Source organism: Ammospiza caudacuta, chromosome 11, assembly GCF_027887145.1.
Source record: "Ammospiza caudacuta isolate bAmmCau1 chromosome 11, bAmmCau1.pri, whole genome shotgun sequence".
Lineage (NCBI taxonomy): Eukaryota > Metazoa > Chordata > Aves > Passeriformes > Passerellidae > Ammospiza > Ammospiza caudacuta.
This window is the reverse complement of record NC_080603.1, coordinates 19,739,320-19,752,061: the sequence shown is the minus strand read 5'-3', so window position 1 is coordinate 19,752,061 and position 12,742 is coordinate 19,739,320. Positions and strand designations below refer to the sequence as shown.

At 41.2% G+C, this 12,742-nt stretch overlaps 1 protein-coding gene across 1 annotated transcript; it reads left to right on the top strand.

Annotated features, from left to right (window-relative positions):
- The first annotated feature begins 234 nt into the window (after positions 1 to 234).
- RFC4 (replication factor C subunit 4) lies at positions 235 to 12,335 on the top strand. Its single transcript, XM_058812417.1, has 10 exons — positions 235 to 465; positions 1,039 to 1,117; positions 5,385 to 5,464; positions 6,620 to 6,739; positions 7,605 to 7,748; positions 8,038 to 8,158; positions 8,598 to 8,723; positions 10,291 to 10,371; positions 11,256 to 11,372; positions 12,119 to 12,335. The coding sequence occupies exons 1-10, from the start codon at positions 341 to 343 to the stop codon at positions 12,212 to 12,214; spliced, it is 1,089 nt and encodes a 362-aa protein (XP_058668400.1). The 5' UTR covers positions 235 to 340; the 3' UTR covers positions 12,215 to 12,335.
- Positions 12,336 to 12,742: the final 407 nt, after the last annotated feature.

Genomic DNA, 12,742 nt, shown 5'->3' with positions numbered 1-12,742 from the left:
GGGAAGGACATTTGTGGGGAGGCACTCGGCATTTGCGGAGAGGCGCGTTCGTGAGGCGGCGCGCGCGGCCGCCCTGAGGCACCGCCCGCCCTGCGCGCGCGCTGTCCCCCTCACCCCCCGCCCCTCAGGTACAGGAACGCGCGCAGCGTGACGTCAGCGCCCGCTCTCCGTCCGGCACGACCGCCGAGCTCTGTGATTGGCTGTCGGCGGGCGGAAGCGACCACGCCCCCTTGAGCGGGCGAGTTGGCGGGAAGGGCGGCGGGGCCTGAGGGGTCTCTGGGGTCTGTGGCTGACGGGACCGTGAGGGGCCCAGCACGGCCCGGCACAGCCCGGTACAGCCATGCAGGCCTTCCTCAAGGGCTCGGCCTCTATCAGCACCAAGCCCGTCGCTGCCAAGGAAAAGAACGCGGCCGGGAGCAGCGGGGAGGGCAAGAGGACCAAACCTATCCCCTGGGTGGAGAAATAGTAAGGGATGCTCTGGGGCAGTGCGGGGCTGGCCGTGAGGGGGGAGGTTTGCTCTGGAGGATGTGGAGAGGTAGTTGGTGCATAGCAAAATGGGGTCGCAGGTGTGGGTGTCCCCGCCAGGGAGAAAGCTTCACTTTCCCTGTTCTGGGGGAGCTCCAGGGCTGGGAGGTGCTGTAAGTGCCCTTTGTGGCTGCACTGAATGGGAAATCTTGGCCATGTCAAGCTGTGCTGTTTCATCGCTGTGTTTTGGTGCATGAATGCATTTAATGCTTTGGATTTTTGAGAAGCCTTTATCACAAAGTGGTAAAGTATTGCAGTTCTGCTTTTAAAAACATCTCAGACAGGTGTTTACAACAGAAAAAGACAAACAGCTCCCTGATGAATTGGATCGCTTCACTCATAGAGACCAGAGGCATTAGACTTCCTGTTGTGATTTTGATTTCAACTGCAAAATTCACTGTAATTCTTTAGTAATGGATGTAGTCAGAAGGGGAAATGTTGTTTTTTCTCAATTTCAGCTTTCCTATAAAACTTTGCTAGCTAATGTATTTTATTTAATGTCCTTTTATTTAGTCGTCCCAAAAACGTGGATGAAGTCGCCTTCCAGGATGAAGTTGTAGCTGTGCTGAAGAAGTCCCTGGAAGGTGCTGATGTGAGTGCAATGACAACATCTACCTAATCAGCATTTTTAAACAGACATTTGTGTCACTGGTAACAAAAATTTCTCTTTTCCCACTCAGCAATGATCATTTTTACAGTAGCACTTCATGAACAGGCTAAGTGACTTTCTTGTGGTACCCTGTTGTGATGTATGTGTAAAGCTTCTTATATTCCCAGTCCTCTGAACGCTGTAGAATTGTAAGTTCCATGATGCAGTTTGGAATTTTTCTAGAAAAGCTCAAATAGTAAACTCCTTGTTAATAGTTTCAAACCTGGAAAAGCTTTTGTTGTCTCTACACTGCTACTCCACCAGTACTTGTGACATTCGTGTTTAAGACAGGAGGAGAAAGTTTTTCTTTCATAGACAAGTCTGAAATTACTCCTAAACATTTTTAGTGTTTCAGCTTCTGTGAAAGTGCTGAACTCTAAAAATTTTGGCTAATGAGAGAAATTTAATTTATAAGTGCCAGATCTACTGCTTGGATAGTGATTCCCAAACTTTTTGTTAAAGTTTCCAAGTTTCTCTTTGGCTTTAAAAAGCTAAATGTGGCAGTTGCAGGGTTGGCTTATGTGTCCTAAGAGAGTACATGAGCAGAGCATTTGTAGTTGCATTTGTTTACTCTTGCATTTGCCTTTGGGTAAAAATGTAGTAAATATTTGGTATGTTTGATGGTTATTTCTTCCAAAGCAGCTGATGTGCAGGTGAAGGGGCTGAAGGAAGAAATAAAGTATGTAGCCAAGAGATGGCTCTGCTTTTTTCCAAAGCTGAGCAATTCCTTCTTCTGTACATACTGAGACTTTTTTTCCTCCTCACCCAGGACAATCCCACTTGTACTTCAAAAGCTGTCTGTTTTCATGGGCTGCAGTTTTGGTTTGCTCTGGGTGATATGAGTCTGTTTATTTCTGAAAATAATAATCAAAGCTTGCAAACAGACACACCTTATTTAAGCATATGAAGCCAAAATCAAACAGGTACCACACAACTGCAAAAGATTTGTGCTTCTTTCTTTAGCTCCTTTCTCCACAACCAGTTTGCTTTGAGAATGCTCTTTAAATGTGACCTTGTCAGGTAATGCTGTACCCCAGAAATTGTGTTTCAGCAGCAGTGCTGCTGCATTGCAGTATTTATAGAGTTGAGGTAATTAGGAAGGAACTGTTAACAGCAAAGGAGAAATGAGCTGCTGCCACCTATTCTGTCTGGACATATCAGTTGTGTAACATTGCTTAGGTGATGGGTTGGGAAGTTCTATTTTCAGCAACAGTTATTTAAAACCTTACAGCTTGTGGATCCAGCAGTGTTTCTTGGATTCTGAGCCTGGTGCTCTTGTGTTGACTTTTGGCCTCCTGAGTTGAAAAGGCAAATTATAATTCCTCCTTATGGTTAGGGGCTCTGTATTTTGCCATAGCTACCCAAACTCAGCAAGGCATTTGAGAACAAAATCATGCAAGTACTTTAAAATACTTGTTTGTTTGTTTGTTTTTTAATTTAGACATTTTTATTAGTTTCTTGAAAGGACTCATTCTGTCAAACAGGCAAAAGTGTAATTGAACTCTGAGGTGGCTCATACTTCAGTAAATACACATTACTGCAGAGGTTCTTATTGAGTTTGGTGATCTGGTGAGATCAAAGAAACAGCTGTGACAATGCTGTGGGTGTGAGTAATGTGCTTTATTTAAACCACAGTGCTGGAAATGGAGACTCAGTCCTCTGTCAGTTGGCCTGTGTTTGTGGGCCTTGATTTGGGAGCTGCTAAATGGAGCAGCACTTGTAACTCCCATTAACTAATACAGGACTTGTAACTCCCTGTAGCCAACACATCTCCATCTGTAAGAGCACACATCATCCTCTTATAAACTGGGGACAGCAGAGTCCAAGGGGCTTTGAACTGGAGAAATAGATTTCTGTCTGCCAGGAGTGTAGATTTGTTGGTTTCTTTTGTCAAAGAAACTGAAAATGTTCATGGTATTCTTTAGTTTTCATTTGCTTCATGATACCTTAATAACTGAAAAGAGAGTGTAGGATTATTATTGCAATTTCCATCTTCACTTGTACTGAAACTTCTGGAAAAGCAGCTGAGATTTGCACTATATGAGGTAGCTTTCCCATGAGCAGAGTGATGCCTGCAGGTATCCTGCTTACTCCTGGCAAGCATGGAAAAATGGATAACCAGATCAGGTTGCAGTTTATTTAAAAATACTGCCACAGTTACATAAAGGATTAGGTTGTGCTTGGTGAAAAGTGGTGTAAATACTTCAGTGAGAAACCAGCATAAATGAGGTTGAAACAGAAACACTGGTAAAGTTGTGGTGTAATGAAATTAGGGAACATTCTAATTAAAACCTTTTACCTGCTCATGCTTTTTTTGAGGACAGTAGTGTGTGAATGAGCACAGAGACATGAAATTATGAATGCCCTCACAAACATCTACCCTTGCAATGTGCCAGCCTAGCACAGAGATTGGTGAATTTTCAGCTGCCATTCAGTACACCCTCCATCTCTCTGGCTGTCACAAAAGAGGGGGATAACACTATTGTGGTATCTAAACTTGAAAAGGTGTTTGTTAGTAGGGGATGCTCTTTGCTTATTAGTGATTAGAGAAACAAGCAACAATTGATTGGCAGAAAGAGCAGGCAAAACTTGAAATTCATTTATTTACTAGAAATTGATTGAAAATTGAAATTCCTCTATCTCTACTTGTAGGTACATACACAGTTGACTGTGTGCACTGTCTTGTCTTGGTTGTTAAAACAGGATGTTTGTTACCAAATTTTCTCGATTTCATTTTCTGATTATGGGTTGTGTACTCCTGCATTCTTCTCTGTTCTTTGAATGGTTTTGGTTTTGCTGTTCCCATTCTGTCTGCATTACATGCTATATTCAGCATAGAATTCTCTAATCTAATTTTAGTTGACTCTTTAAAAATAGAATGCTTATTAGGGGCTAGAAAGCAAGTCAGACTGAGGGGTTTGGTTGGAGGGAACTTATGGATCCTTGTTTTAAGAATGTAGAAGTAGAACATCCCCCATTGTGAAAGACAGCAGTTTTAAAGTGATAATTTATAAAAGTGATTGCTTGAAATAGTAATATAGAAAACTATCACTCCTATGTCAGCTGGAAAGCTTCTTGATTTCAGCCAAAATTCAGTCATGGCTTATACAGATTTTATGGCGATCAGTCATATTCCCTCTCAGCTTTTGTTTTGCTGAGCTAACTAAATCAAACTCTTCCAAAAGTCACTTCTCATAAGATAGGCTTTTCACTCCTTTAATTACTTTTCCCAGTTTGGATTCATTATCCTTGTCTAAGGATGACTTGAACTGTGTGCAGCTCATTACCTGTTAGTATTAATAATTTACATCTGCATTAAAAGTGCACAGTTCAGACCACCATGTTACACAGGCTTATACTGCTCCTCTGACAGACAAAATAAAATCAGCCTATTATCAGTTTCATTCCACCTAATGAATTTCAGATATTTTGCAGGTAGTTTGCTATGTTCTCAAATTGAGAGATATTTTTGCTTTGTGCTGCTAAATGTCATCCTAAAATTATTGCTGCAGTCTTTGCTGTGCTGCTCTGATCTCCCTGTGTCAGCATATCTCCTTAATGCACTTGTATTTTTCATGCTGAGGTCATTAATTAAATTATTTTAAAGATCAATTAACCTAATTTCTGTAAGAAATGCCCGTGGTCTCCTTTGCAAACGGCTGGGATGCGTGCAGGAGTTTGCCGGGGCCGTGCGGTGCCGGGAGTGGGTGGCGCTGTCCCCGTGGTGGCCCCGTGGCTGTGTCAGGGCTGCCCCTGCTCCCTGCAGTGCTCTTGGTGGCAGCACAGAGCCCTCAGCCTGGCTGGGCAGCTGAGAAAGCAAAGGATGGTTTCATCTGCACTGCTGGTAATGCCCAGGCTGTTTAAGGCCATCTTTGGATAAATTTGGGTATCACTGCAATCAGAACAGTAGGCTCTGTAGGTTTAGTGATCTCAGACATGCCCTGGAGTGTATATATAAAAATAAATATAGATTGGAATATCAGTTTGAATAGAACATGGGATGGTGCCACAAATAACACTTGTTCATACTGCACTGTAAACAGCAACTGTTTGTCCTCCTTTAGAGACCAAAAGAGAAAGACTTGCCATTATTTACTGTGAGGAATAGACAGTTGTTGTTCTATTAGGTGCTCAGATTGTCAGCAGGTTTTCCTGTTAGTGGATATTTTTTTAATTTCCTTTTCTTACAAATGATGCCTTGCTATTTCAGCTTCCCAATCTGTTGTTCTATGGCCCACCTGGAACTGGAAAGACTTCCACTATTTTAGCAGCTGCTAGAGAACTGTTTGGGTAAGCTGGAATCAAGTTGCTTCAGTGTAATCAACTCTCACATGTCTCCTAATCATGTGGTGAAGTGCCTCTGGTCATAGCCTGCTCTTAGGTAGTTCCCAGCACTTTTTCAGGAATATCTTTGTATTCTAATTCAGCTCTAACTGAAATAAGATTTCTTTCTCATTTGTCCTGTCACAAGTCACCAATTCCTGCTGCCAGTATGGACTTCAGATTGGCAGCCATGTAACCCCCTAGCAAAAACTATGGAAAGAATGTGGTTTGCATATGATTTACTAAACTTTGTAAAGGAATTCCAATTTTTATGGTTTATTTAGTAACTTGTTAGCTACACATAGATCTCAAAGTGCTTCATAAAATGTCTGACTTTTAATCTCTCTGTTATGCACCATTGAATTGTGTCTGGAAAGTAGTGTTGTGACTCAGACTAAAATTCAGCATGTATATGTTCATTAACTCACTTGTAGCACTTGGGAGTTTTTGAGTAGCAAATTCAGTGATCTATAAGCAAAAGATGGATGAAAAGCTGGTTTGATGTTCTGATCAAATGTAATGCTGAATTTAATACCTCCCCCATCCCATTTGTCATTTTCAATCTTTGACTCACTGTTTTTTGAAGGGAACCACTTCTGCTTTAGTAGGAGGGAGACAACTCCACATTGTGAGTCCATTTTAATTCTCAGGATTTAAAATCCAGTGTATTAATTGTTGGTTTGTTTTTTTAAATGGAGTATAGTGCTGCAGGTGAATACTGCATATACTTTCTGGATATTTCATTCTGGTAGTACTGCTAGTGTATTGTGGCCTTTTACTTGTTATTTCACATTGCTCAGGGGCTGTGAGTAAAAAGGCATATAACATAATGCTCTGAACATATGAGCCCAACTTCCTGCTTTTTTTTTTCTTCCTGGTTAACTGATATAATTTTATACTTTATTGTTTTCTGTAGCCCGGGAGGAGATTCTAAAAATATCTAATGGCAATTCATACTTCACATTTTATGATCTCAACTTGAATGTCTTTTAACAATGTTATTTAGTAATGCTGATAAAAATAATCCCTGCCATTCCAAACAGCCAGAAGGGTTGTTGTTATATTTTATAACATATCATTACAGGGGTTAGCAGCTAACATGTTGCAATAAAAATTTTGCAGGGCTGATTTATTCCGGCAGAGAGTCCTTGAGCTGAATGCTTCTGATGAGCGTGGGATACAAGTGATCCGCGAGAAAGTGAAGGCTTTTGCTCAGCTGACGGCCTCTGGAAGCCGTTCAGAGTGAGTGCTGCATCAAACCCCTCCTGCTCAGGACAAAGCATGTGGTTGTTTTTGTTTCTATTATAAATGATGGCTCAGCAGTGCCCAGAAGTTGGCAAAACACAACGCTTTGGCTGAGCTTTTACTTCATGGAATTTCACATTGGGGGTTGGAATACCCAGGAGGATTTTTACTGTTGCTGTTATCATTGGAGGCAGACAGCAAAAACTCCACAAGGTCAAGACTTCTGGGTTTGGGCACATGTTGTTGCCTTTGCAGATTTGCAGATGTTGTGACTACCATAGAAAAAATTCTTTGGATAAATTGTGCCAGAAGTTACTTCCCTTGTCCTTCTAATCTGCAGGAATTTCTGCAACATGGGTGTTGGTTTCTAAAAGGATTCTGCTGTTAGTTGATGGGAAGCTCAGTGCAGGTCAAGCCATGTGTATGGACTGTGGAAAGCAGCAGGAACAAACTGCATGCCAAGAGAGCCTGACTGATTCCAGAGCAGTATTGTGTACTGGAATCAGTCTGTGGAGTGTTCTTGGGAGTTTAGGGAATCAGGAAGCGTGTAAAAAGAGGCACATAAGGGGTCAAAAGAAGCAGCTTACAGTAAGAGTATGTATTTTAGAGGGCTTTTGCAGTATTCAAGTGTTGGTCTTTTTATGGTAACCTGCCTTTATTTAAAATATTAGTCTTTAATCTAAAAATCAATGAAATCTTTTAAAAAGATTGAACCTCTGAATCTGTTCTATTTTTCAAGGATACATGCTTAAGTAAAATATTACTTGCTATTTGCAGGGATTTTCCTGTGTATGTTTTTTTTTTTTTTTTCCCTTTGTCTGTACATTTCCTGTTCGCTGAATAACAGATTTGTAATTTTCAGTGGTAAAATGTGTCCTCCTTTTAAAATTGTGATCCTGGATGAAGCAGACTCCATGACTTCAGCAGCCCAGGCAGCCTTAAGACGCACAATGGAAAAAGAATCTAAAACAACACGTTTCTGTCTTATTTGTAACTACATCAGCAGGTACACCTGGAATTGGTGCTTATTTGGATTTGCTGTCTGGTCTGTAGTCTCTTTTTTCTTTTTTCCCTGCTTAAAAGTTGATATCTAATTTCATAGTTTTCAGTTAATAGAGATGTCACTATATGCATGCAAGCCTGAAACAATACTTAGATTTCACTTAATTTTTACAATGTTGCAGTTTTAGAGTTATTTAAACCTTAAGGTATTTTAAACCTTTTCTGCCTTTGTTAGCTTTGTCTGTGAGAACTTGACCCACACATTCTTTACCCCTGTCCTTCCTTTCTTTCAGAATAATTGAACCTTTAACGTCTCGATGCTCCAAATTCCGCTTCAAGCCTTTGTCTGACAGCATCCAACAGCAGAGGCTGTTGGATGTTTCTGAGAAGGAACATGTGAAAATCAGTAATGAGGTAACTTTGTGGTTCCCATGTAATTTTACTGCTTAATCCAGTGCATAATTGCATGGCAGCAAAAGAGGGCAAGTCAGCATACTTTTCCAGGCTGCTCAGTTGTATGAAATAAAATATATAAACTCATTTATTCTCCTTCCATCGATGAGATGAATTTTAAGTCGTCCTAAAACCAAAGAAATATCCACCCGAGAAAACTGGTACCAAACTGTAGGGCTTTTTTTTCTCTGCTGAGTGTACTGGCAGAGAACTGTGCTTCTTTCTCAAACTGCCAGCACACATTTGTGTTAGTAGAGAGGTTGTTTTGTAACTTGTGTATTGTGCTTGGCTCAGACAATCTGCTTTGTGCACTACTTGGTGTTTTAAAGTAACTGCTGAAAAAGTGTATTAGATTTTAATTAACAGTGAACACTTAGCATTTTCTGACATCATTTTTCAGGCAGTGTCATACCTGGTTAAAGTGTCAGAAGGGGACTTGAGAAAAGCAATTACTTTTCTTCAAAGTGCCACTCGCCTAATGGGTGGGAAGGAGATCACAGAGAAGATAATCACTGAAATTGCTGGGGTAAGCTGTGCCTTACACTTTCTCCTGGAATTACTCTGAAAAGCATTTTTCCTATCTCTATCTGCCATTGCTCAAAGTTTGGTTAAAAAATAGTTTTATACTCACTAGTATTGCAGCATGGTAATGATGCACTATCTACCAGAATTGTAAAGACTGCCTGATTCTGTACACTTAATACATAGCAGGTTTCTAGAAACTTCTGTAAATCATGGAAACCTGTAAAAGTCTTATAATTCAAAGTGAAGTTGAAATAATCTGCTCATAAATGCAAACTGTGGGTTGGTTTTTTTTGTGGGAGAGTAGATTAGAACATTTTTTGGTGCTTTTCTGTACGTGTGTGTAGAAGTAGAGATCATTGCAATATTGGTTTGGAAGCACCACAGGGAAATGACTTTCAGTAGCAGCTCATTTTCATCTTAATGTGCACAGTGACAGTGACAAGGATCTGTGTGGCTCCTGCTTTTTAATGAAACAGCAGTGGTTTGTTCTAGAATGACATGGGTAATACTGAGAGGCACAGGAGAAACCTGAGAGAAAATGCATTTAATAAAACTTGTGTGAAGGTGTTCCTATAGCAACAAAACACCCCTGAAGAAGGAGAAGTGAGATTAGGAGCTGAAAAATAGATGGGCTTTAATGATGGACACACTTCCCATGAGGGTGCTGCCATCATAGCTCATTGTAGGGGTTGGGAGGTTCTGACTTTGAAACCAGAGGCAATTGCTGCTGTGCAGAATTTACAGAACAATTTTAAACAATTTTCACAGTGAAGTCACTGTTCAGTTTTGTGCATCTGTAAACCAGCTAGTATCTGAATAGATATCAGACATCTGAAACCTGGCAGAAATTGACTGTAGTGGTTGGAAAGAGAAGAATGACATTCCATTATTGAATGAATAATGCTCACTTAAAGCAAGGGAACCCAACTTTACACCTCCATAAAAACTTGAAGTTCTTGGTCATTCACAACTTCTGGGACCCTGGAGTGACCTTAGGACAAAAGCTTCATAAAGAAGCTTTGAAACCAAACTGTCCAGGCACTCAACTGACAGGAATGACAATGAGTGAAGGGGAAAGGGGCAGCTCTTCTCTGCACAGAGTGACATAATGGCATCTGTCAACTTTTTTCCTTCTGATTTATTGTCTAATCTTGTTGCATTGGGCATTTTTAGAATGCTATTGGTTTGTCACTGGAAATAAAATCTATTTGCTGTGTTGTTTAGGTGTGGAATGGTACAGAAAGCATTGGCTGATCTAACTGTTGAACAATGCCCTCCTCTTAGTCAGTGTCCTGAATAAGTAGTTGGATTTAGGAAGGTGACTTTGACAGTCTATTGTCATGATATGGGTTTTGTTTTAATGTCTCCAGTAAAGGAAAAATATCACAGCCTAGTTTTCACTTTTAAAGTTTATTTAGTCTGTCCCATATACTTGCTAGAAGTGGATGGGTGTGTAGAGGAATGAAATCCTGAAATGCCTTCTGCCATGAACACTTTGTTATTGTAAGCATCAACACCAATTTTAAGTTTACAAAGTTGAAATTAAGAAATGTCACTTCTTGTTACAGGTAATCCCTAAAGAAACAATTGATGAGCTGCTCTTGGGCTGCCAGAGTGGTTCCTTTGAGAAACTGCAAGCACTGGCAAAGGTAGAGTTCTCTTAGTGCTTAGCCTGGCTATTTCTCTCAGTCAAGGCCCTGTGAATCCTTTGTTCCCAGGCTGTGGCTGAGGAGCATTTGGCCTCAGTCAGTTTGGATGCACATTTGGGAAGTGTCTTTTACCAGTCAGGACTCCCAGTCTTTCCCTTCTGAGGAAGAGCTGTCAAAGTTGCAAATAAATTTCCCTTCCAATGTGACTCTGGTTTGCTCCTGGGTTAAACTGATGTAGATCTGTTCAGCTGAACAGAAAAATAAGGTTGCACCAATGATGTTTCTATTTTCATAAACTTCTCTCTTCCCAAATAGCTTCACTGACCATTGTTCTCAATACTTGACATTTTTGTAACTGGGCACTACTTATTTTTTTTTTAAGCTGTCTCTAGCTGCCATGGGTTTTATTTTATTAAAAAAAGCTTTGGCCTTACAGATCTCTCAATTCCTGAGATTAGCAATGACCAGATGAAGAAAGTAAATCCTAAGTAGTTGGCCCTTTAAAATGTGAAGGCTGTGGAACTGCCATCTGAGGCTGTGGATGCCAAGCTCTCCTAATTTTAGAATAGGATTGGACAGGTTCAGTGGAGGTTGTTAAATGCTTTAAATGTCTCATAAAATTTCTGAGATGTAAATTGTCAGAAGCTGGAAGAGCTGTTGGACAGAACTGCTGCTCTGTGCCTGCCTTGCTCGTGCAGCCTGTCCCTGCTGGGCTGGGTGCAGGGCAGGGCTGTGCACAGGCCACTGAATCCTCTACAATGTACAGGTTCCACACTAAGTTGCAGTGCAGTCTCTCAGTTCAGACAGAATTTTTCAAGATTATCTTTCCAGTTTATGGTGTTTCTGCTGCTGAATTACTGCCATTTTCCTCTCTCCCTGTGCAGAATCTCATCAATGAGGGGTTTGCTGTTGCTCAGCTTGTAAACCAGCTGCATGACACCATTGTGGAGAGTGAGGATTACAGCGACAAACAGAAATCTGCCATAGTTGAGAAACTTGCAGTAAGTTTAACTTGAGTTAAAAAAACCAAAACTCATTAATCTCTACAGATTGATTTTTGTTTGCACAGTCTCTCCCAAGAAGTACATGGTGATTTTTTTTGTTCTGAATGTTTCTTGGTAGAATGTAAACTTCTGTCCTGAGAAATTTCATGAGAAGGAGTTGAAATATATTTAAGTGAATTTTTATCCATATTATGTTATTCTAGTGAATTCAATCGAGAGATTTGTGGGTTTGGTTGTTTTGAGGTTCTTTAATATAATGTAGAAGGGAAAATTAAGATGAGAATAAGTCAGACAAGTCAGCACTTAAAAAAAACTTAGGAGATGCAAAATGCAAGTTTTTGTTCTGGTGAATGAAATATGCCTTTCCAAAAAAGAAAAGATTAATTAACTTGCTCCACTTTTGATGAAGAAGGAAAGGCAGCTGTGGTGGAGGTTTTGCCTGAGTGACTGCAGCCAGGCAGGTGCTGTGGATGCCCTGCAGTGACGCTCCTGGCAGGGGCTGGCAGGGCCAGTGCCACACCCCTTTGTGTGCGGAGCTTTCACTGGTGGCCTCCTCTAGGAGATGGGATGGGGGCTGAGAGCTCAGGGCTCCCAGTCCAGCTGGAGGGGGATGTGATGTGGAGAAATCTGTGCAGAGTAAGACAACAGCTGGCAAACTTCTTGTTCTCCACTGTACCCCAAGACACAGCTGCCTTGAGCATGGCCATTTTCAGAGGGTTTTCCCTTCTCTGTTCCCTCTGCAGGAAGTGGACAAATGCCTGGCAGACGGTGCTGATGAATTCTTGCAGCTGATGAGTCTCTGTGCCCTTGTGATGCAGCAGCTCACACAGAACATCTGACTCCTCCTGCACCCTTTGTTCAGGGGTGGCTGGGGCTCTCAGAGCAGGGACCTGTGTACTTTTGTACTTTTTTGGGTGGTTTTTTTGCAATAAAAGGACTGCACTGCAGTTGAAAAACCTGAGGCTGGAGTATTTAATTCAAATTTTTTACACTGGTAAAGAGCACAGGGGTGTGTAATGCTCCTAGTGTGCAGTTCCTTGTTGTGCACTTACACATGCAAGCAAATTATCAGAAGTGAGCATATCCATACCAAAGTCTTCATCAGCTGCAAGCAGAGACAAAAGGATTAGTCCTTGTAGCCTACACTGGCTTGGCAGAATGATCACATCCCTGTAGGACACAGCTTCAGGCTGAACGCAGCTGACGCCTCCACCATCTTGTATCTATCTGATAAAAAAATACCCTTGGACAGGCATGAAGCATTAATGATGCAGTGCAGAGCTTCTGCATCAAGCCAGCACCAGTTATTAAGTGAGCCATTTTCTACTCTGATGAAGGGGTGTTTCAGTTTTAAGGACACAGGTGCA